The sequence below is a fragment of the Anopheles arabiensis genome, chromosome 2 (assembly GCF_016920715.1).
Source record: "Anopheles arabiensis isolate DONGOLA chromosome 2, AaraD3, whole genome shotgun sequence".
Lineage (NCBI taxonomy): Eukaryota > Metazoa > Arthropoda > Insecta > Diptera > Culicidae > Anopheles > Anopheles arabiensis.
In genome coordinates this window covers 35567062-35587818 of record NC_053517.1, presented here as the reverse complement: position 1 = coordinate 35587818, position 20757 = coordinate 35567062, and the positions used below count along the sequence as shown (strand labels likewise).

The following is a 20757-nucleotide window of genomic DNA, read 5'->3' as shown; positions in this document are numbered from 1 at the left end:
AATTCAACTTACCATGGGTTTGTTCACCTTTCATCACTCAGTACAGCTATGAATTGCGAATTTGCCTGATAATTATGGCTATTTTACACTTGAACCAGTTTGTACTGATTGTGCTAAACTGTCATTTTGACGAAAGAAAGGGATACCGGACCTTCAAACACCTTGTTGTTGTTGATCTTTCTCTCCCTCTTGTTTTCTCTTGCTCTCTTTCTCTTTCCCTCTTTATTGACAGCGAATCTTGTTTACATCTGCACGCGCATTTTCGTTTCGCGGTACAGGTGGTGTGTATTTCGCAACTAGTTTCGTGGTAGAAATCAATTAAACTAGTGCTTAAAACTCCGTTTCGGAGTTGGTTAGTGTTTGGTGCGTGTTCTTGCTTAATTCTAAAGAAAAATGAGCGATACATTCATGTCGGAGAGTGAGGAAGAAGGGGGCGATTTTTCAGCGTCCGAAGACGAATGGTTGCCCGGGAAATCGGATGGCAAGAACAAACGAAAGCGGAACGATTCTTCAGATAGTGAAGCTGTTTCCGACGAATCGGATGGCCACTCCGAAGATGATGAGATAACCTCCAAAACAGTTGGCAAAGGCAAACAAATGGCCAAAAACAACCAACGATTCCACAAAAGGTACGCGTCCTCCGCTGCAAACACGTGCACGCTACTTCATTCGTGACCTTGAATCGGCTGTTCAAAACGGTTGGGGATTGGAATTTGTTACCTGCTTCAAAAAGGGTTCACAAAACCCCAACGCGTTAGGTCGTGCTCTATCTCATTCTTTTTTTTTCCTTTTCTTACTAGCAACACGAAAGGCAAACCGCCAACTAACCGCACCGGAAAGGCAACTGGAACCATTGGAAGAGCATCAGTAAAGCAAAGCTCATATCAAGATTCCGAATCCGACTCTGGCGACGAACATCTTGTTGATCCCACTAAACTGGATCTAAATTCAAAGTTTTTTGCTGCTATCTCATCGAGCTCACTCGCTGGCGGAAAGGTAGCCGCACAAGATGCCGCCCCAGTGTTCGATTGTAACGCTGGGATGGGAAAACTCTCCGATAGTTCAGAAGAGGAAGACGATGCTGTGGTACAGCACGACAATAGCACTCCCGAAGACCGTAAGGGGCGAAAGTTGATAGCGAAAATTAACGAAGCGTCGCAGGCGTACGTAAATTTCCAGGACTTTACTAAAACGCTCGAAACGGCCAAGAACCATCTCGAAAGCGCTACGAAAAAGCAACAGCAACTCACTGCCGGCAATGCGATCGACATTTCGAGCCTGCTTGCGATGGGTGAAAAGAGTTCGACGGTGGCCGAAAAACCTGTCCATTCCGCCAAAGGAACCACATCCAAGTCGCGTAAGGCAGCAAAGAAGCAGGCAGAATCCGACTCCGACTGGGAGGAAGTTGAAGAGGGTGCCGAGCCGGCTAGTACGTCCCGTGCAGAAACGGTTCAAATCACCCTCAAACCGGAGCTGGCAAAGCAGAAGAAGAAAAAGTGTACCGAAATCGACGTGGAGGCGTACATCAACCGGATGATCAATCGCGAGAAACGGGACGCTCAGCTGGTATTGCACAAGGTGACCATCATAATGGGCATTGCGCATGGGAACTTTACCAACGGCGTGTTGAATTCGCCCACCTTGCTGGCAATCGGCAATGCGCTCATACCATCGGAACGGTGCTATCCCAACGGTCGCACCAATGTGCAGTACTTTCAGCAGATCATGCAGTACTATCGCGAAATCGTTGATCTGAAGGACAGGCGAATGTTTGTGAACAGCTGGAAAAGGCTGACGTTGGAAAAATCGCTTCGCCTTCAGCTGCTCTCACAGATGGCCAACTGTAAGCGGGATTACATTTTGATGTTCATCATACTGCTACGCTCTATCGGCGTGCAGTGTCGGATGGTGACATCGTTACAGGTGGTGCCGAAGGTGCTGTCCAACTCCGATCTGCTGAAAGTGGTACCGGCAAAGGAGAAAATGAAAGTGGCCAATGACACGAAGAAAAACGTCGAGAGCGATCATGATTATGGCGAGGAAAAGAAGAAAAAAGCTAAAGCAAGCAGGAAACGAAAATCTTCCCCTGTCGAAATTCCGCAGCTAGATGGAGCAGATGATACGGAAAGCAGCCGAAGTAACCGTTCCAAGCAGAAGCGAACGTCAGCTGTGCCGCCGGATGGTAACACGAAGGTGTCGAAGGAAGCAACTAAACCGGTCAGTATTTCACCGCGAAAAACACGAAAACAACGAATGAATGAAGCAAAGACTACAGAAAAGGACGAAACGACAAAGGTAAAACACCAAAGCGGGTTTAGGTAGTTTAACCTATTTAATACATTTATTTTGTTTTCTTTCCCCTTTTAGTCTGTAGAAAAAAATAGTAAACCATCTAAAGAGGCTAAAAATGTAAAAAGTAAGTCCGAACAGGTAAAGGCACCCACCACCAGCTCCCAAGATAAAAACGGCGAATCCTCCAAAATGATACGAAGAGATTATGAAGCGAAGAAAGACAAGAATGACAAACTGCCAGAAAAATCAACCAGCAAACCAACTACCAAATCCACTACCATATCCACTACCAAACCCACTACCAAATCCACCACCAGTACACCTTCGCCCGTCAAAAAGATCGTCAAAATTGAACGGTTCAATCCGAAAACGAGAAAACTGCTCAAAAACCCAGTGCTATCGACGGACGACGACGAAAGCAACAACAAAACGAGCTCGTGCAACAAACTAAATCTGTGGATTGAAGCCTTTGCCGAGGAGGAGCAACGCTGGATTCCGTTGGACGTTACGCGCGGCCTGATGGAGTGTGTCAATGAAATCGTCCAGCAAGCATCCACCCCTATGCTGTACGTGCTCGCCTGGAACAACGACGGCTCGATAAAGGACATCTCTGCGCGCTACTGTGCGGACTATCTTACCGTAACGATTAAACATCGCATCATGCAGCAGTGGATGGACAACGTGCTGGGTCCGTTCAGGGGCGGTAAACAGTGCGCTGCACGGGACGCTGCCGAGGATCGGGAACTGAACCGTATACTGGAGGAGCGTCCACTGCCACGCACGGTGGCGGAGTACAAAAACCATCCTTACTTTGCGCTGAAGCGCCATTTGCTCAAGTTTGAAGCGATCTACCCGCCGGATGCGCCAACGCTTGGGTTTACCTCGGGCAAGGAGCCGGTGTACGCCCGCGAATGCGTACACACGTTGCATGCGCGCGAAGTGTGGCTGAAGCAGGCGCGTACGGTGAAAATGTTCGAAACACCGTACAAGATTGTTTCCGGCCGGCCCAAATACGACAGGGTGAGTTGTGTTGGATATGGATTTTAGAACAATTAAACATTTAAACCATATACTTTTTTTTAATTCTAGTCATCCGGACAAATGTTACCATCGCAACCGCTTGAACTCTTTGGCTACTGGCAGACAGATGAGTACGATCCGCCTACGGCGGAAGATGGAATCGTGCCGCGGAATGCGTACGGCAATGTGGAGCTATTCAAGCCCTGCATGCTGCCCAAGAAGACGGTCCATCTGCAACGTAAGTGGACGAAACACACAACGCCTTTAACATTTAAAGTAATTTTGAACCTTAAACCACATTTCAGTGCCGGGACTGAACCGAATATGTAAAAAACTTCGCATCGACTGTGCTCAGGCCGTCACTGGGTTCGATTTTCACGGCGGCAGTAGTCACCCGGTGTACGATGGGTTCGTCGTCTGTGAAGAATTTAAGGATGTAGTTGTTGACGCCTGGCATGAGGAGCAGCAGGCCGAAGAGCAGCGAGCGAGGGAAAAGTATGAAAAACGCGTGTATGGTAATTGGAAGAAGCTAATCAAGGGTTTGCTGATCCGCCGAAAGCTCCAGCACAAGTACAACTTTGATAATCTCGTCCAGTAGAACTGGGGCACACGTTTGCTCTGATTAATTTCACACAAATTGAACGATGTTTAGGTATGTTTACTCTTTTATTGTTTTGCTGTTAATTTGTTCACGTTTTGTGTGTTGCTTTATTACGGTTCAGCGTTTTTTTCTATAAAGGTCGATCCTTGCATCTCTGTGAAGCTCTCTGTTTTCGTGTATCACGAAATGTTATGAATTAGGCTTTCGTTTTCAAAACTTTTACCTTATTATATTGTTACTCCGAGTTACATACATTGCACCTTGTCAACGTGAATAAAAATGCGTGCTCAGTATTATGCAATTGGTTTAAAGTCCAACCAAATGCTGCCCTTGGGCATCAACATAAACTGGTCCGGATCCATTTCGAACGGTTCAATCGTTTTGCTGCTGACAGAGATTGAGAAACGTTCCACTACCTCTACTATCGCCCGTCTCACCTGCGTCACAGCAAAACGCATCCCCAGACACATGCGCGGACCATCGCCGAACGGGAAGTAAACGCCACGCTCGCGGTACGCCTTGCTGCCTCCGTTTTCGGCCGCGAACCGTTTCGGGTCGTACTTATACGGATCGGCAAAGTGTTCCGCATCGAAGCAGATCGAATAGTACGGCAGCACAACGGTTGTACCCTTTTTGACGAATATTTTACGATCCTTCGGCCCGACGAGCGTCGTATCGGCGGTGCACCGCTTGGCCATGACGGCTATCAGCGGATGGATGCGCATAGATTCGCAAATAATCTGTTCCAGCAGGGCCATTTCACCCAGCTGCTCGTACGACATGGTTCCACCGCCCACCTGCTTTGCCTTTGCAATTTCATCGCGCAGCTCCTGCTGGATGGCCGTATATTTGGCCAGATCGTACAGGCAGTAGGTTAGCACGATGCTGGATGTTTCAAACCCATCGGCAAAGAACGACACACCATGCCCGGCGATGTCGATGTCCGTAATCTGCTTGCGATCCTGCAGCTGCAGCAGATGGTCCAGAAAATCGGTCCGGTTGATTTTATTCTCCTTCCGATAGCGTATCGCGTCCTGCATGATGCGAATGAAGAACTGCTCCGTATCCTTCGGGATGAAGGTAAACCTGTAGAATTTCTTCACCGACGGGAAGAAGGTCGTTACCAGCAGGGCAAGCTGCACGACAAAGTTAAAGTTCATGATACGCTTGCCCATCAGACGAATTTCCGGATTTTCTTTCACGAACGACTGGGCATCGATGGCGAAGATGCAGCTAGCCACCACATCGGTGGTGTACTTTGCCATGACCTAACGGAAATAAATTGGCGTGAACATCAGGAAGAACTCGCGGATGGCATTCTTCAAACTTTACCTCCTTTGCATCCAACGTTGCTACGCCGTCACTGGATTTGGCCTGGGTTCGCAAATAATCGGTCATATGTTCGCAAACTTCGTCCATCAAATGTGCCATCGCTTTAATCTAGTTTCAAAGAAATAAAACATTTCAAACCGAGGCATTTAATAGGGTTAAAGTAAAACAACGAACCCGGTTGTTGGTGAAGCCAGGGGTAATCTCCGCCCGGCGAGTTTTCCATTTTTCCCCACTCAAGCTGAACGGATTGCGGGCCAGCAGCGGATCGGACTTTTCGTCAACAGTGTCCGAAAAATCATTTTCGGCAAAGTTTTGGAAGCCTTTGCTCAGCACCTCTTTGATCAGCTCCGGATCACGTACCATTAGCTGAGGCGACCGTATACTGAAGAATCCGACGGCTGGTTCATTTTTGAAGTCACTGTAAAAATGGAAACATTTGATAAAATTTAGGGACACTAGGGAGCGGTTCTGCTACTGGAATAGGGACAATTTTAAGACCGGAAAAGACTCATTTCCACTATACATCCGAAGATCATGAGTTTGGGCTCATCAAACTTACGATGAAATCCAAATACGCAACGGTCACAGAAGACAGATTCAAATTTTGATAGAAACCGTTCGAATTGGCAACACTGGACACGTCAACAGCGCCGACTGTCAGAGTGACCAGAAATACCGATTTTTTTTATATACCTACCGATTTTTTATATGCCTACCGATTCACAGATGGCCGCCCTAAAACTACCGATTTTCCATTTATCCTACCGAAAATCACAGATATTTGATTTTTAGTCGTTTAAGCTTAATCTGTGGCGCTTGGGATGCTATTTCAAGGATTGTTAACCACATTTGTTACTTAACGCGCTGATGCACGTTTGTTTGCTTGGCACTTTTTATCCGTTAAAATTTAATGTTCATAATAAGTAGAAAATGTCAGTTGCGTGGATTCCGAAAATTTCTCGTCAAAGAAAGTCATTTAAATTTGAATTTGAATCTCGCTGTCGGCGGTTAAAGCTTACCCGACAGACAAAGAGAATGAAATTTTCAGGCGAGGGGAAGGTAGAAACACACGGTGGGGGTCCGGCCCAAGATCGGATCCGAAGTCCGTTGTTTTGGGCTGATATTTAATGAATGGCGGATGGAGTGCTACCACAGGGAGAATGCGCTCTCTTGCTCATTCTTCTTCATCATTTGGCACAACAGTCGCTGCTGGTCAAGGCCTACCTGTACCCACTAGTGAAGTGGGCTTGGTTTTCAGTGACTTCCCAAATGCCACAAATCCACTAAAAGACCACTAAACGGCTTCTAAACGACTCAAGCTCTCTACCTAAACGGAATATAGAAAGACTTCGTTTAGCAGACGGCAAACGACTCATGCATTCTAAAAATAGCAAAAAAAGCTGGTGGCGCTATATGTTGGTGGGATACCCCAACCAGTTGAGAGCTTCATCGCTTGGAGGAGAGCTTTCTCATTTCCTCTGTACTGTTGTATGGTTTCGCATTGAAGTTATGCATCGCTAGAACTAGAACGGCGATACGATTGTTTAAATACTAAACTCCAACGGAAACCACCAGCACTGAAGCATGTGAGATTTGAGCAATGGTCGTTGGTGTTGATACCCACGTATCTGACCACACGACCATTCACATAGATTTTTGCTCAGAAAGTTAGAAGGCTATGTAGGTCATGATAAGATAAAACTTGTCGAAACACATTGCAAGAAAAGGATAGCAATATAATGATGAGTTGTAATACGCCATCTATTGATCAAACCAATGAAGCTGTGGAGCTTTTATTTTTTTTATATGGATATTCAATTTTCCAGTCGTTTAAGCTTAATCTGTGGCGCTTGGGTAATCCATTGCTCGTAATCAAAAATAGAGGATGCTAGTCAAGAATCTATTGCGACTATTCAAAAAAAGTATGCTGCTAGTCTAAACTCAATTGAAAAACCCTGTATTCACCGCGGCGTTGTAGGACCGGGCCAAAGAAATGTGTTGCCATCCCTAGAATTTCATGTGAGCGCCGTACGTTCCCGCTACGATCGGATTAAATAATACCAGCCATACTCTTTTGATCACAAAAAAAATCATTCTTCCATACAAATTGTATGGCCTACCCGGGTAGGCGGTTGTACGATTACGTAATGTTTTTTGGTCGTACACAAGACGGTTAAATGGTTGCGTTCTTAACAGTGCTTCTGCCGAAATCTGCCAATATAATCTGGTCACACTGGCCCGCAGGGCAAAAGCTCGCTCGAAAGGTCAACAACCGTCGCAAAACGTCAAAAACGACCGTCGCCAGCGCCTCGAAATCGTTGCGAGTTTCGCTCGCTGGCGACGTCGGTTTGCAGTACACGCGACGCCGGTTTTGACGTTTTGCGACGGTTTTGCGGCGGTGGCCGCCAAAAGCTCGCCTTGCCCTGTGGGCAAAGTGACCAGAAACACCGATGTATATGTATTTGGGTTTGAAGGAAAAAATCTCAATTTTTTGTAATCATTGAACGATGAAACTCAGCCAAACAATCAAATCAATCTAAATAATCCAGCGAAAACAAATTACAGCATGTACGATAAAATCGTATCCAATGGAGCACTGCAGTGGCCCTAAGCGGTCGCGTGAAGCCACAAGAAAAATAACTTGCCACCACTGAGAAAAAAGAATGAGCATCTTAGTTATTCTTTGGTTTAGAATTCCTAGTACCATTTTCAGATCAACACTTCAGAAAGACCTTCATTTGTGTAACCGCTGAACCAAATCTAATCCATATCCTAAGTAAAGGATGCATATTCTTTTGAAATGGAACTTTAATTTTGCGCATTCGTGCCCCCCCCCCCCATCACGCTTAACATTTCTTTCACTTTCACTTCTTTCTTTCGAGTTATGTTTCGAGTTTTAACCTACCGAAAACTACCGATAAAATTTTGATGCGCCTACCGAAAACCGCCAATATAATCTGGTCACACTGCCGACTGTACAATTGTCAATTTGCCGAATTCGTCCAAAACAAGACTCAGCCGTATCTCTGCCGCACGATGTTCAAGAAGTAAGTAAAATAAATTGCAGCGTCTGTTGTAAAGCAAAGTGAATAACATTCAAAATTATAATATTACAACAGGTTTGACGAAAAAGAAAGCGTCTCGGGGGTTCAGCAACTGAAGTCCTCGGTGCAGAAAGGCATCCGGGCCAAGCTGATTGAGCAGTTTCCCACCATCGAAAATCACATCGATCTAGTTTTACCGAAGAAAGATGCTTTCCGGATAGTTAAGTGGTGAGTGCATCTGCATATGCTGATCAATATGACCTTTACCATCAAAAATTAACTGCTAATACTGCTCTGCCTCACTCCTCGGCCCGTTTCAGTCACGACCATATTGAGCTGCTAATCAATGGCGCAGGCGAGCAGGTTTTCTTCCGTCACAGAGACGGACCATGGATGCCGACGTTGAAGCTGTTCCATCGGTTTCCATTCTTCCTGCCGATGGAGCAGGTGGACAAGGGTGCGATCCGGTTCGTACTAAGCGGAGCCAACATTATGTGCCCCGGGCTGACGTCACCGGGTGCGTGCATGACCAAGGTGGAGAAGGGAACGGTTGTGGCGATAATGGCCGAAGGCAAGCAGCACGCGCTGGCCATCGGATTGACCGCCATGTCGACCGATGATATGTGAGTATTGGTTTTATTACTGTTATAAATATCATTGCGCTGTAGGGAAATCGAGTCGTATGTTTATACGTTTTGCTTTTTCTCTCTGTTTTGTTTTCAGTGCCAAAGTAAATAAGGGCGTTGGTGTGGAAAATTGCCACTATCTCAACGACGGATTGTGGCAGATGAAACCGATTAAATAAAACACGTCCTAAAAGGGCTTTTCGATTGCTGTGTTTTACACGAAACGGCTGGTGAGTTATTTGCAATTAATGTCAATTGAAAGAACAGACCAAAACGATCGCGATTGATGGCATGAAATAAGAATAGAAACATACCAAAAAATCATTATTTAAACATGTTTCTACCCGTTCGTCAAATATTTTACTGTATGAGGTGTTCTTTATATATTTTTCTACTCAAATATGAGCTACGTTTAGAATATGCGGCAGTCTAACGAATGGACCAGGCCACACTGAATTGATTCCCATTCGGATTCTGCCCACGTAGCAAAAACTGTTGCCCTGGCCGTTGCGCTAAAGAGGATGAAAGCAATACTTTGAATTGCTTCAGTGCAATCCTATTGTATTTCATTCCTATTAGAATTCCTATTAGAAACATCTAACGAGAATTTGAACTTAAACTAATCGTTTTTGACGCAAATAGTTAAATTTTCTTCCTTATGCAAGTTCACAGTACCATTATTTTGACACGATAGCTTGGTAATTTATATGCACATGTGTTTTTGATATTTATACAGGTTCACTTAAGTCCGTTATTGAATCATGTAAAATTAATTAATTAATGAGTGTCCAGTTTTAGGAAACACTGTTCTTAAATCAACTGCCATAAATTCATCATTGAAATCACCACTGATTAGTAATAACGCAAATATTCAAATTATAAAAATAATTACAAAGCGACTACAGTAATTATAACTCACTTGTAAAGTTGATCATAATTGTAGACAGTGTGCCGCTTTTTGGTCAGCAAGTACGGTATGTTGCCGAGCAGTATTTTCGGTTTCGGTCCCTTGACGCCATACTTCTCCCAGAATCCAAACTCCCACGTAAGAAATATATACACTAATGCGACGAAGGCCACAACTGTGCCGAACAGAATGAGCAACATCGTTCGGTCGGTTTGACTTCAAGCGTTTCGTGTTGCCAACGGAAGAAAACACACCAATTTATAACGTTCGTTCTGTTCCACGAATCTCCGCGCACCCACTATCGAATGCTTCCGATCGACACAATCGACCGATCAGAACTGGTTCGGTTGGACTGACTGTGCGTTGGTTATTGCGTTGGCGAAAGATTTTAAATCTCTCGACGACTCTCGATTGAAAATTCGCCACCATTTGGTCATCGTAGTCTTGGTATGGTTTAGCGCACACGCGCCCGTGTATGATTCGCACACTTGCGTACGCGATAACATTGTTTGAATGCGGCGACCGTTGCCCGATGCCGCGCGCGCGATTTGTTGCTAGTGTATGTGCGGTGTAAGTTTATATTAATTTTAGCATATGCAGTTGTCCCACCAGCGAATTGGAGGGGATTTGCTTCTTGGAATAAGGCGCAGCAGATGACGCCATGGCACCGAAACATGCCGTAACGATGCAGTACATATGCCAATTGTACATATTTATTCTAATGGAGCAATGGAGTTTGCAATCTGATTGGGTGGCAAGCCCAATGTGAAGACCTTATCGAATTCTATGCTTCGAATTCGTAAGTTATGTCTAACAATCTCAACGTATTATCATCAAGAAAGGGAAGCAACAAAAAACATCACACAAACAAAACAATTGTACCGCGCTCAGTTGCGATAGTACACACGTTACGTCTGGAAGGTGATAAATTACTTAATTTATAGATTACACTCCAGCTGTTTTTGTTTTTGTTTTTGACCCGCAAACACTCTGCACGATTCGTTCCGCGGCTGCCTGCATTATGCTCGCAAGCCAAGGTTATATTCATACGTAGTTTGATTCTATTTAAAATCAACCCACCCCATCGGAGCTGTGCTAGCTAAGGTCAGCACCAGAATGGAACCATCACACGCTTCCTTTGGTGTGGAAGCGTGGCATTAAGATCGCTTGGTCGCCGTATGGTTGTGCTGCTGTTCGTAAATGTGCTCCAAAAACAGATCGATGCCATATGTGTCCTCCAGATGAACGCTTTCCGTTGTTTGGTGAGATGAGTCGAGGGAAGAGGTTCAATTTTAGGCAGAAACTCACGAATTGTGCCATATTCTGATTTATTAATATTACACTTTTTGTAGTTTTTCTTATTCCTTTTTATATATTAGTTGCATGCCCAGTAAAATCCCAGTAAAAGCCTGGTTACAAGCAATTCAAAACAAACATGCGATAACCGATTTCTGAGAGGTTTCCCTCCCAAGTTCCCGGAGGGAGATAATATGCCATACGAGAAACAATTCAGTTCCACAGGGCACCCCGTGTGTGTTGGGCCGTTGGTAGGAGAATTGCAAACTCATCGTTCGAAAAGGCAATTGAGTTCAATTGATGCGACACACTCCCTTGGCTATTCATTCGCAGTATCGTGTTCAGTGCATCTCACCTCACTGACGAGCAAACAAAACGCGACCAAGTAAACATACAACTGCCAGAGTGCTCAAACTTTACCCTTCCGTCCTCTGTAATTTTGCTACACGATTAAACTGTGTGATTTGAAGTCTAGAAAGCAGCTTCAATAAATGTCTTTCTAACCTATAGACGATATCGTCTGCATACTGTTATTATTTTAAATTTGTTTTCAACCGCCCAATACAAGAACCACTCAATGATCACCATGGTAAACGCACCAGTTATTACAAGGCCGGATGTTGGATCGATTCTAATCGTTGGATCGTCTTCTCCCAAGATAGAAAGATGGGCTTATAATTAAAAAATCTTGAATTTAATAACGAATGTTCGAGAGTTGTTTAATGTTAATTTTCCTCGTTTATTCAAATGTTATTAAAATTTCCACCTCTAAACCCATAAAAATGTAAAGAACATTATATTTTCAAAAAAGGAATAAAAGAAACACTATTTAAAGGTCATCCCATGTAATCTGTAAAAACCAGGTTCTCATGTCATATCTTCTGTTATCGTAGCTTGCATTAAGATATCTTCTATTTATAACCACACACTCCCACTGACTCATCAATCACAACCTCCGTCACTAATCCAATCCGACACACCCCCCTCGGTTGCTCTTGGCTTACGCCTCAATCGGTTTATAATCCAACCAGATACCGCCCAGCGGACACACGATGAACGCTTTCGGATCCAGCTGGATTGGCTGTTTCGATTTCGAGTTGACCGACACCTCGTACTTGGTGATCACCTCGAACAGACCCCGCTTAACCTGCATCAGTGCGAAGCGCATGCCGAGACACTGCCGCGGTCCGTCGCCGAACGGTAGGAAGCAGCCCTTCTCGCGGTACACCTTGGTGCCGCCGGTTGCCGGCGAGAAGCGGTCCGGGTTGAAGCGTTCTGGCTCCTCGTAGTACTCCTTGTCGCGATGGACGGCCCACACGGGCAGCATTACCGGCAGGCCCCGTTCGATCAGCACCTTCTGGCCGTCCGTTACCTCCAGCTCGGTGGGCACGGTGCATACCTTCGACAAGAAGGCGGCCGGTGGCCAAATGCGCAGTGCCTCTGTACAAAGCAAAGGAAAGGCATATTCAACACAACACACTCTTGCCAAATCTCCCTTCTTAGTTATCGCTTACCGTACAACACCTGATCGAGGTAGGGCAGTTCCAGCAGTGCATCGTAATCGATGCTGCCGTCCTCATTCCGAGCGGCCATCAGTTCGCTCCGGAGCGTCTCCTGGCAATCCGGATTTCTGGCCAGCTCGTAAAGCGTAAAGCACATTGCCAGGCTGGACGTTTCGAAGCCATCGATGAAGAAGGTCACACCGTGCGCGGCCATATCGAGCGAGCTGAGCTGCTTCTTCGCGCGCAGTGCCATCAGATGATCGAGATAGTCGACGCGCTTAACATTGTTCTGCTCCCGGTAGGCGACCGCTTTCTCCATCAGATCGGTAAAGAACTGTTCGATCTCTTTCGACACGAACGAAATCTTGATCAGCTTCTTGAGCGCCGGTATTAACCCGATCAGCAGAAACATCACGACGATTTGGAAGTTCGGCTCGAGCAGCTTCCGGCCCATCTCGCGTATTTCGGCCTTCTCCTTGGTGAACGATTGCGCGTCGGCCGCAAAGATGCAGCTCGACACGACGTCGGTCGTGTACTTGGCACAGAGCTCACGCGTCTCGATCGGTCCCTTGGTAGTGTGCTGCGCGATGTACTGCTTCATCCGGTTCGATACGTCCTCCACGAACGGAAACAGGGCCTTCATCTGTGCGAGGGGGGAGGGATCGATGGAGAGTTAGGAACGTTAAAAATATGATCAACTCATTCAAAATTCGCAAAACCGGGGGCTTTTGGGTCTTCTACAACATACCCGGGATGTGGTAAAGGCCGGCGTCACCTCGGCACGCTTCTCCTTCCACTCTTCGCCCTTGAGCATGAAGGGATTGCGGCCAAAGATGGGATCGCTGTCCTTGCTGACCGAATCGGCAAACTCGTTATCTTGGAACTGTTTAAAGTTCTTTATCAGCACGTCTTTGATGAGTTCGGGCTTCATCACCAGCACTGCCGGTTGGCGCCCATTGAAGACTCCAATCACATTGCCCTTCGAGCGGTACTTGCTGTGGGTGACAGGATAGGCCTTGTTAGTGAGCCAAACCAACATTCTCACTCGTAAATGATACTCACTCGTAAATGTCCTGAAAGTCGTCCACGAACGGGCGATTGCGCAGGATGAAGCTAGGAAAGTTACCGAACAGTAGCCGGGGCGCCGGTCCCGGAACGCCCCGCTTCGTCCAGTAGTTGCTGTACCATGCCAGATACACGTACACGAACGTGATCGCCGTCACCAGCAGTGTGACGGTGACAAACATCTTTTACGTTTAAAAACACCCGCCCGTGATCACTTTCGAACGGTGCTTGAAGGGAAGAACGGACGAACGCACAACACCTCCACGTTGCTCCGTGTTTGGGGAGCGAATGTTAGGTTTACGCTTGCGAGACGGCGCGTTTGACTGCTGCGCGGCCAAATTGTATGATTTTGTCATTCTTCTTCTTCATACGCATTGGCGCAGGTTAGTGTTTGTGGGGGGCCGTCATCACCGATCGAGGTTTGCCGCGTGTTAGTGTACATTTCGGTTGACCGTTGGTGGGAGATAACGTGCATTTTTTTGTCTTTCCTCTTCTAACGTTCATAATATTCGGGAAGCATTAATGGAGGGATATCGGAGTGCGGCAGGAATTTACTAAAAATAAACTGAAACTGTGGGCCTGTTTGGAGAACTTCGGAGGACGGGGAGACAGAGAACGCGCCACCATCTGGTATGTGTATGCTACACAACGATAGGATGGTGTGTAAAGACCACTTGAATTTGACTATCTCTTGGTGACTTTTTTATCGGATGTGATTTTTTGTTCGCTTATCAGCGAGCTTGCTGAACAGAGTTTAGTGTACATATATGGCTATCCGTGCAAAAGGGGTGATTGGTAGCCAGGGAGCTCAAGTAACTACAATCTCCTGCTCGGTACATTTCCATGATTAAACATGTACATCTGGACATTCATTTTCAGTTAAAATTACGAAATAAGACACATTTTGGTGTAAAATATTCCAATGTAAGAAGCTAGGAACCATTTAAATGCTTCTGTACGATTTACTTTTTAAATGATTGGAAGGTTCAGGCCATCATTTTCAAATGACTCCATCGGATGTTCATGACTCAGGTGTGTATATTAGTGTTAGGTAAATCTGATTCAGATTCATGAATCTTAATGAATTTTTCAAATAACGCAATGATTCTGCTTCTCAGTTGGAAATCGGCGATTCTCGAAAGATTAATGAATCTTATAAGATTAATAAATCTCAAGAAATTTAAAAAATCTCCAAATTTTCATGGAGCTAGCGCTTATTCTTCTCCTTGGCGTAATAAACTACATGGTCATATACCAGCCAATACAGGGCTTTCGAGACTTCTTGGCAAGTACTGCGCGCAGCTGAACAGTCTGCCCTTGCTATGAGGATACGGTCCATGCGAGGCTTGAACCCAAGAACGTGCATGTTGCTAAGTCTTGCGAGTTAACCACTGTACCACGGAATAGTACAAATTCAATAAATTGAATACGATACATCTCCAAAGATCCATGAATCTCTCTAGATTGGATGAAAGTTTATGGATGAATGATTCCTAATAGATTCTTCTTTATAATTATTTTAATCGTCTATTATATCTTTGAAAATTCGTGAATCTTTATACATTTATAATTCCTTAAAGATTCATAAATCTTTAGAGATTCGATTCGACATCACTCAATCGCTTAAAAGGCATATGAATGAATCTCAACGAAAGATTCTTGAAACCCAACACTAGTGTATATTGGGACGAGATACTGTGGATTTGTGTTGGACTAGTTGTCCCGCACAGTTCGTTGATTGATGTTACGAAAGAGAGTGACCTTAAGAACAACTAACCAAGGGCGCGTGTCCGAAACAAGTATTAACAAGCTGTTAGTAAACAAACATGCAGCGAGCACACGTTCAAGCAATCGTGAAAGAATCGAATTAAACACTGGAACGTTCAACGAAGTTTCTGTTACTTCTTTGCGGAACGGTTTTATCACAAACATTTAGATAGTCATCCCTTGTAAGAGTCGAAGAGAACTTAAAAGTAAAATATGTTTCCTAAGCGTAAACACGATTTGCGTACAAAAAAGATAAATGTATATTTTAACCCGTAACAAGATAAACATGTAAAAATAATACTACACACAAATGGATAAGGTACAATTGAAATGTGTTGTGTAAGAGAGAAGAAATTTGATTGTACTTCGTAGGTAGATTCGCATTACAATGCGCACGCCCCTCTCTACTACTGCGCTAGATTATCGAAATTGTACTTGTTCTGTAGCTTGCGGCGCACCAGCAGTCCCTTGATAAGCCGCTTCCAGTTGCCGTACACACGCTTTTCCAGCTTTTCCTGCTCCCGCTGGTCTTCCTTCTCCATCTCTTTGTACCACTCCTCGATCGCCTGTTCCGCAAACTCCTTGCACACGACAAACCCATCGTAAACTGGCACCATTCGCATCTTCGCCATTTCGAACCCGGTCAATGCCGGTGCACAGTCGATCTGAAGCCGCTTGCAAACCTTGTTCAACCCCGGCACTGCCGGCGGAAAAGAGTGAGTTATTAATTTATAAAAATCCATAAAAGCAAATAAGAATAAAACACAGAAACACGTACGCTTCAGATGGACCGTCCCCTTCGGCAGCATCTTCTCGGTAAACAGCTCCACGTTGCCGTACTCGTTGCGCGGCACGACACCGTTCTCTGCCGTCGGTGGATCGAACTCGTCCGTCTGCCAGAGGCCAAAGATGTCGCACGGTTGATCCTTGAGCCAGTTGTTGTTCGGCCGGTCGTACTTCCAGCACTTGACCACTTTGTAGGCCGTTTCGAACGGGCGCACGACCCGGCCCTGCTTGTACCATTTTTCGCGCGTCTGCAGCGTGTAGACGCACTCGCGCGGATAGATTGCCTCGCCGCGGATAAACCCAAGCGTGGGCGGTTCCGCCGGATAGAGCGCTTCAAACTTGAGCAGATGCCGGCGCAACGCGTACAGCGGATGGTTCTTCAGCTCGCTGATCGTTTTCGGCAGCGGTTTGTCGGCGTCCAGCTTGTTCAGCTCCTTCTCCTCCAGCCGATCCATTTCGCTCTTCTCGCCGACGAACGGGCGCAGCACGTTCTCGAGCCAGGCCTGCTCCACACGCAGCATTCGGCAGGCCGTGTTCCAGTTCTTCACGTAGCGAGCGGTTACATCCTTCAGATGGCCCTCGTTATCCCACCCGAACACGTACGCTATCGGATTGGAGGCATTGCGCTGGGGGGAGAAAATAAATGGGGAAAATCACTATACAATCGCGATTGGGTGGACAAAATTCGAACCTTACCATAATTAAATCCACACAATCAATCTGCTCGCTTGCAAGATCGAACGGAAGCCATCGTTTCGATTTTTCGTTGTAGAATTCTATCCACAGATCCGTTTTCTGCTTGCTGCCCTGTTCGCTTCCGGCCTGCTTTTGACGCGGCGATGGCCGTGCTGGCTTCTTCGCCTTCGTTGCTGAGCTGGTTCGCTTTTTGTTCCGCTCCTTTGCCGCACTATTCGGCATCTCAAAGTCACTGTCGTCTGCTGCGGAGTCGTCCGACACGTGGGCGCTTTTCTGCTTCCGGGTTACAGTGGCACGTTTTCGCGTGGCTTTCGCCTGTTTCAGCGGTGTCTTTTCTTCCTCGGACGTTGGGACAGAAGCTGCATCGCCGTCACCCACAAGCTGCTTGTCGTCTTCGGTAGATTTGTTTGCAATGTCTTCCAATACAATTACTGGAACCTTCGGTTTTGGGTCTTTTTTTACGATCTTGCCAGAAGAAGCACTCTTCTTCTCGCTGGTTTTAGTCTTCACCTCAAAAGCATCATCATCCGATGGAGGATCTGGACGAACCGTCCTTTGCTTAACTTTCGGCTCCTTTGTTTCCGCTGCTTGCTTTGCCGCTTTTCTCGCTGAGGTACGTCTGGATGTTGTTGGTGGTGTTGGTGGTGGTGGAACAGCTTTATCTTCCGGCTGAGCAGCGGTGAAAAGCTTCCTCTTACGGGTGGTAATAGTTTGCGATTTAGATGCGTCAGTAGCAGTGGTCGGTGTGTTTGATTTTCGCTTTGCAAATGGGGAAGATCCGGGAGACTCTGCCTGTACGGCTGTAACGGATTTGGAGCGCAGGGAACGACGTGCCACCGGAAGGCTTGCTTCAACCAGCCGATCATCTCCTCCGTCCAGCTGAGGAATGTTCAGTGTCATTAGTGCTTTCCTGCGGGTCGTTGGTGGCCTTGGCTGGGCGGTGTCCTTTTGTACGGTGCCGCCACTACCTCGGGGCGATCGTCTCGATGGGGCCGGCGGATTCTCTTTCGCTGGTGTTGGAAGTTTCTCCTTCCTCTCCACGGCGTCTACCGTACTGGGCGGAGCGGTTTTCGGTGGGTTCCCATCGTCCTCCTTCTTCAAGTCAATGCTCTTCGGTTGTACTGCTTCTTCAGGTGCTTTTACAGCTCCCTCTTGTTTGGAGCCAACGGCCCCGCCACCATTCGATACACGCTTTTCAAACTTTTCCTTTATCTGACGCTCGGACATCGGGCACAAGTCGCTCAGCGGCGGCCGCTTGGGCGGTACATTGGCGGAAAGCACCAGCCGCGCCTGTGCCCCGGCCAATCGAAGGCAGGCCAAAAAGAGGAGAATGTAATCGTGCCGGCAGGCGACTTTACGCGTGTAAACTGCCAGCGAGAGGGCAAAGCTACAATGCGCTCCATTGCGCGGTACAAGAAACTCGTTCGACACGAGCGCAAACTCCTGCTTGTACCATTCTGCCAGGCTTTTCATCTTTTTCTCGTCCCATTTCACCTTCGCCTCGGCGCACCTCGTCTGCATGATCGACATCAACAGGCCCCGGATGGCGCCACCGTTGATGATTCCGTTCAAGCGCCGCCCGATGCAAATCGCCCCCAGCACGCTGCTCTTGTGGTAGTTGAGCTGATTTTTGCGCTTCACCCGGTTGATTTCCCGCTTGATGTACAATTCCATTTCCAGCTCTTCCCTGCGCTTACGCTTGCTCTGTGCCGTTTCCAGCTCTATCGTTACCTGCCAACCGGCGGCAGTTTCGGCGGAAGGTTTGGTAGCTTCCTCTTCCTTTCCCGCCGTGCCCTCGCCCGTCTGCACCTCTTCCCAGTCCGAGTCCGAACTGGCGTCCTCCTCGTGCTTCGTCCCCGTCCCCGGTTCCTTCTCACCCATGGCCAGCAAGCTGGACACATTCTCCCTCTGCTGCTCGCTCGTTTGTGATGCGTCAGCGTCGCGGCCGGCAGCGCTATCGGCGATCGTTTCCCGCTGCTGGTAGCTCATGAGAAACTTTTTCGCTTCCTCCACCTTGGCCGTGAACTGGTCGAGATTGGTAAAATTCATAAATTCACTCGATTGTTGATTGATATGGCTGATCAGTTTGTCAGCGGCCTGCTTCGGAATCGAGGCTGGCAGTAATGGTTCCTCACCGATATGTCGCTCCCCTCCTTCGCCGTCCGAGCTGTCCGACAGACGCATGCCGGCGTTCACATCAAACTGGGGAGGACCACCGTCCTCCACCTCCTCCCCCTGTTTGCTTGCCGATGGTCGTTCGTTCGGCGGAGCGCTCTTGTCGAAGAACTTCGCTCCCAGATCAAGCTTTTCCGGATCGACCAAATGATCATCCCCGCTGCTATCGGAGTCGTTCGCCGCTGAGGATGATTTCGGTGCCTGCTCAGTGACTTTCGTTTTGCGCTGGTATTGGCATTTTTGCAAGATGTCTGTAACGCTGCTGTTTAGGGGAGCCTTCGATGGGGCAATTTCTTTGAGCAAATCTTTCTTGTACTGTTGATAGAGCCGATCCCGCAGGCCGGGTGACAGACGTTTTCTTTTGTTTCCACCCGGCGGCTGTTTGCCGGAAGGCGACTTGCCGGCCGCTCTGCAAAGGAAAGGACGTGATTCAATAGATCAATTTAGCAGGCACATTAAACAATGCACACTAACCTTTTCCGCGATGTTGGCTGTTTCCCCTTCTTCTTGGCGGGACTGGTAGCAAAATCATCCAGGTCGCTTTCATCTGCCGAGCTGGAACCATCGTCCTCATCCTCGTCCTCCTCTTCGGCGGAACTGCTTTCGTCCTTGGATTTGCCTTTGCCGGCCTTTTTCTTGCTATCCTTCGTGGGCAGCCATTCGTCTTCGCTGGCAGAAAAATCGTCGCCTTCCTCACTACCGGATAGAATATCTTCTTCATCACTCATGATTTCAGTGAAGGTTGAGTATTTGTTTGAACGTTTGCACAAAAACACGCCACAATAAAACAATGAAACACACACCGGACGAGGAGCTGAGCAATTGCCACAGTTCGTGCAATTGGACCAAAAGCCCGCCAAAGTTTTGACAGAAAGCTACGGCAACCAGGAGCTTAGGCAGTGTTCTTGCAATTGCCGCACGGAGTAGCAATGTCAAGATAAATACAGGTGAGATGTGACGATTTGTTTCAATACAGTCTGTTCCTGAGATACGCGGTTTGTGCGTTCCCCAGGAATTCGCGTGACTCGAATATTCGCAAATGTCGAATTTCACGATCGGCTTAAATACATTAGATTACTCGGTGATTTTTTTTAATTTAATTTAATATTGTTATTCCCTTTATTATTTATTTAACACGATTCGTGCAGAAAATTCTAATATGTCTGGCATTAAAGCATATATATATTTTTTTTAGTATTATTAAAAGTTTTGTGTTGTAACGAGGGTTTTGTGACATTTGGTATTGCTAGCTACATAAACTGCACACGTATTTAAAACTTAATCAAGTAATATAACTGTATTGCTAAAACTTGCGACTGCTTACACCGAGGACATTCTTGTAAGTCTGGATTACATCAAATGTGTTCGGAACATTGCTCCCATTCGTTGCCCTGGCGAGCCTGGGTCGATCATTGTCCTGTCCTGCCGAACCGCTCTCACTAACACATCGACACGCTGGCAGGACTGTCAGTGGTGAGTGACTGCAGTAACGGCGATCGCAAGTTCGGCAAGTCGGATCACAACAAAAACTTATACCGCATTCGACAATTCTTGAAACAAATTGTACTAATTTGACATTTAATGTATCAAAATTAGAGAACTGTGTACCTCCGAATCTGTGAAAGTCAAGAACCGCGTAACACGGGAA

General features: G+C 46.7%; 4 protein-coding genes across 4 annotated transcripts; 2 read left to right on the top strand and 2 right to left on the bottom strand.

The window, feature by feature from the left end:
- Nucleotides 1-241: 241 nt before the first annotated feature.
- Nucleotides 242-3973, top strand: LOC120895104 (DNA repair protein complementing XP-C cells homolog). The gene is made up of 5 exons (XM_040298132.1): nt 242-629; nt 801-2295; nt 2368-3312; nt 3382-3550; nt 3618-3973. The coding sequence occupies exons 1-5, from the start codon at nt 394-396 to the stop codon at nt 3908-3910; spliced, it is 3138 nt and encodes a 1045-aa protein (XP_040154066.1). The 5' UTR covers nt 242-393; the 3' UTR covers nt 3911-3973.
- Nucleotides 3960-13981, bottom strand: LOC120895116 (probable cytochrome P450 28a5). The gene is made up of 9 exons (XM_040298149.1): nt 13683-13981; nt 13369-13615; nt 12633-13263; nt 12154-12558; nt 12041-12052; nt 9835-9997; nt 5420-5663; nt 5246-5353; nt 3960-5181 (listed from the first exon to the last, which is right to left on the bottom strand). Exons 1-9 carry the CDS (start codon nt 13865-13867, stop codon nt 4207-4209), a joined length of 2970 nt encoding a protein of 989 aa, XP_040154083.1. The 5' UTR covers nt 13868-13981; the 3' UTR covers nt 3960-4206.
- LOC120895110 (malignant T-cell-amplified sequence 1 homolog) lies at nt 8160-9139 on the top strand. Its single transcript, XM_040298146.1, has 4 exons — nt 8160-8292; nt 8365-8517; nt 8610-8912; nt 9013-9139. The coding sequence occupies exons 1-4, from the start codon at nt 8174-8176 to the stop codon at nt 9092-9094; spliced, it is 657 nt and encodes a 218-aa protein (XP_040154080.1). The 5' UTR covers nt 8160-8173; the 3' UTR covers nt 9095-9139.
- A 1707-nt stretch (nt 13982-15688) lies between the features above and the next one.
- On the bottom strand, nt 15689-19979 carry LOC120895103 (DNA repair protein complementing XP-C cells homolog). Its single transcript, XM_040298131.1, has 4 exons — nt 19584-19979; nt 16935-19518; nt 16231-16864; nt 15689-16152 (listed from the first exon to the last, which is right to left on the bottom strand). The coding sequence occupies exons 1-4, from the start codon at nt 19835-19837 to the stop codon at nt 15860-15862; spliced, it is 3765 nt and encodes a 1254-aa protein (XP_040154065.1). The 5' UTR covers nt 19838-19979; the 3' UTR covers nt 15689-15859.
- Nucleotides 19980-20757: the final 778 nt, after the last annotated feature.

Excerpts from the sequence above, each read along its gene's own strand:
- LOC120895104 (XM_040298132.1), top strand. The coding sequence starts at position 394 with ATGAGCGATACATTCATGTCGGAGAGTGAGGAAGAAGGGGGCGATTTT. Across the intron at positions 3,313-3,381 it reads GCCGGCCCAAATACGACAGG|TCATCCGGACAAATGTTACC; the intron begins GTGAGTTGTGTT and ends TTTTAATTCTAG. Across the intron at positions 3,551-3,617 it reads GAAGACGGTCCATCTGCAAC|TGCCGGGACTGAACCGAATA; the intron begins GTAAGTGGACGA and ends ACCACATTTCAG.
- LOC120895110 (XM_040298146.1), top strand. The coding sequence starts at position 8,174 with ATGCGCCTACCGAAAACCGCCAATATAATCTGGTCACACTGCCGACTG. Across the intron at positions 8,518-8,609 it reads GCTTTCCGGATAGTTAAGTG|TCACGACCATATTGAGCTGC; the intron begins GTGAGTGCATCT and ends GGCCCGTTTCAG. Across the intron at positions 8,913-9,012 it reads GCCATGTCGACCGATGATAT|TGCCAAAGTAAATAAGGGCG; the intron begins GTGAGTATTGGT and ends TTTTGTTTTCAG.
- LOC120895116 (XM_040298149.1), bottom strand. The coding sequence starts at position 13,867 with ATGTTTGTCACCGTCACACTGCTGGTGACGGCGATCACGTTCGTGTAC. Across the intron at positions 13,264-13,368 it reads CGGCCTTTACCACATCCCGG|ATGAAGGCCCTGTTTCCGTT; the intron begins GTATGTTGTAGA and ends CCCCTCGCACAG. Across the intron at positions 5,664-9,834 it reads AATTATGATCAACTTTACAA|TGACTTCAAAAATGAACCAG; the intron begins GTGAGTTATAAT and ends CCATTTTTACAG.
- LOC120895103 (XM_040298131.1), bottom strand. The coding sequence starts at position 19,837 with ATGAGTGATGAAGAAGATATTCTATCCGGTAGTGAGGAAGGCGACGAT. Across the intron at positions 16,865-16,934 it reads ATTGTGTGGATTTAATTATG|CGCAATGCCTCCAATCCGAT; the intron begins GTAAGGTTCGAA and ends TTCTCCCCCCAG. Across the intron at positions 16,153-16,230 it reads GGGGACGGTCCATCTGAAGC|TGCCGGGGTTGAACAAGGTT; the intron begins GTACGTGTTTCT and ends TTCCGCCGGCAG.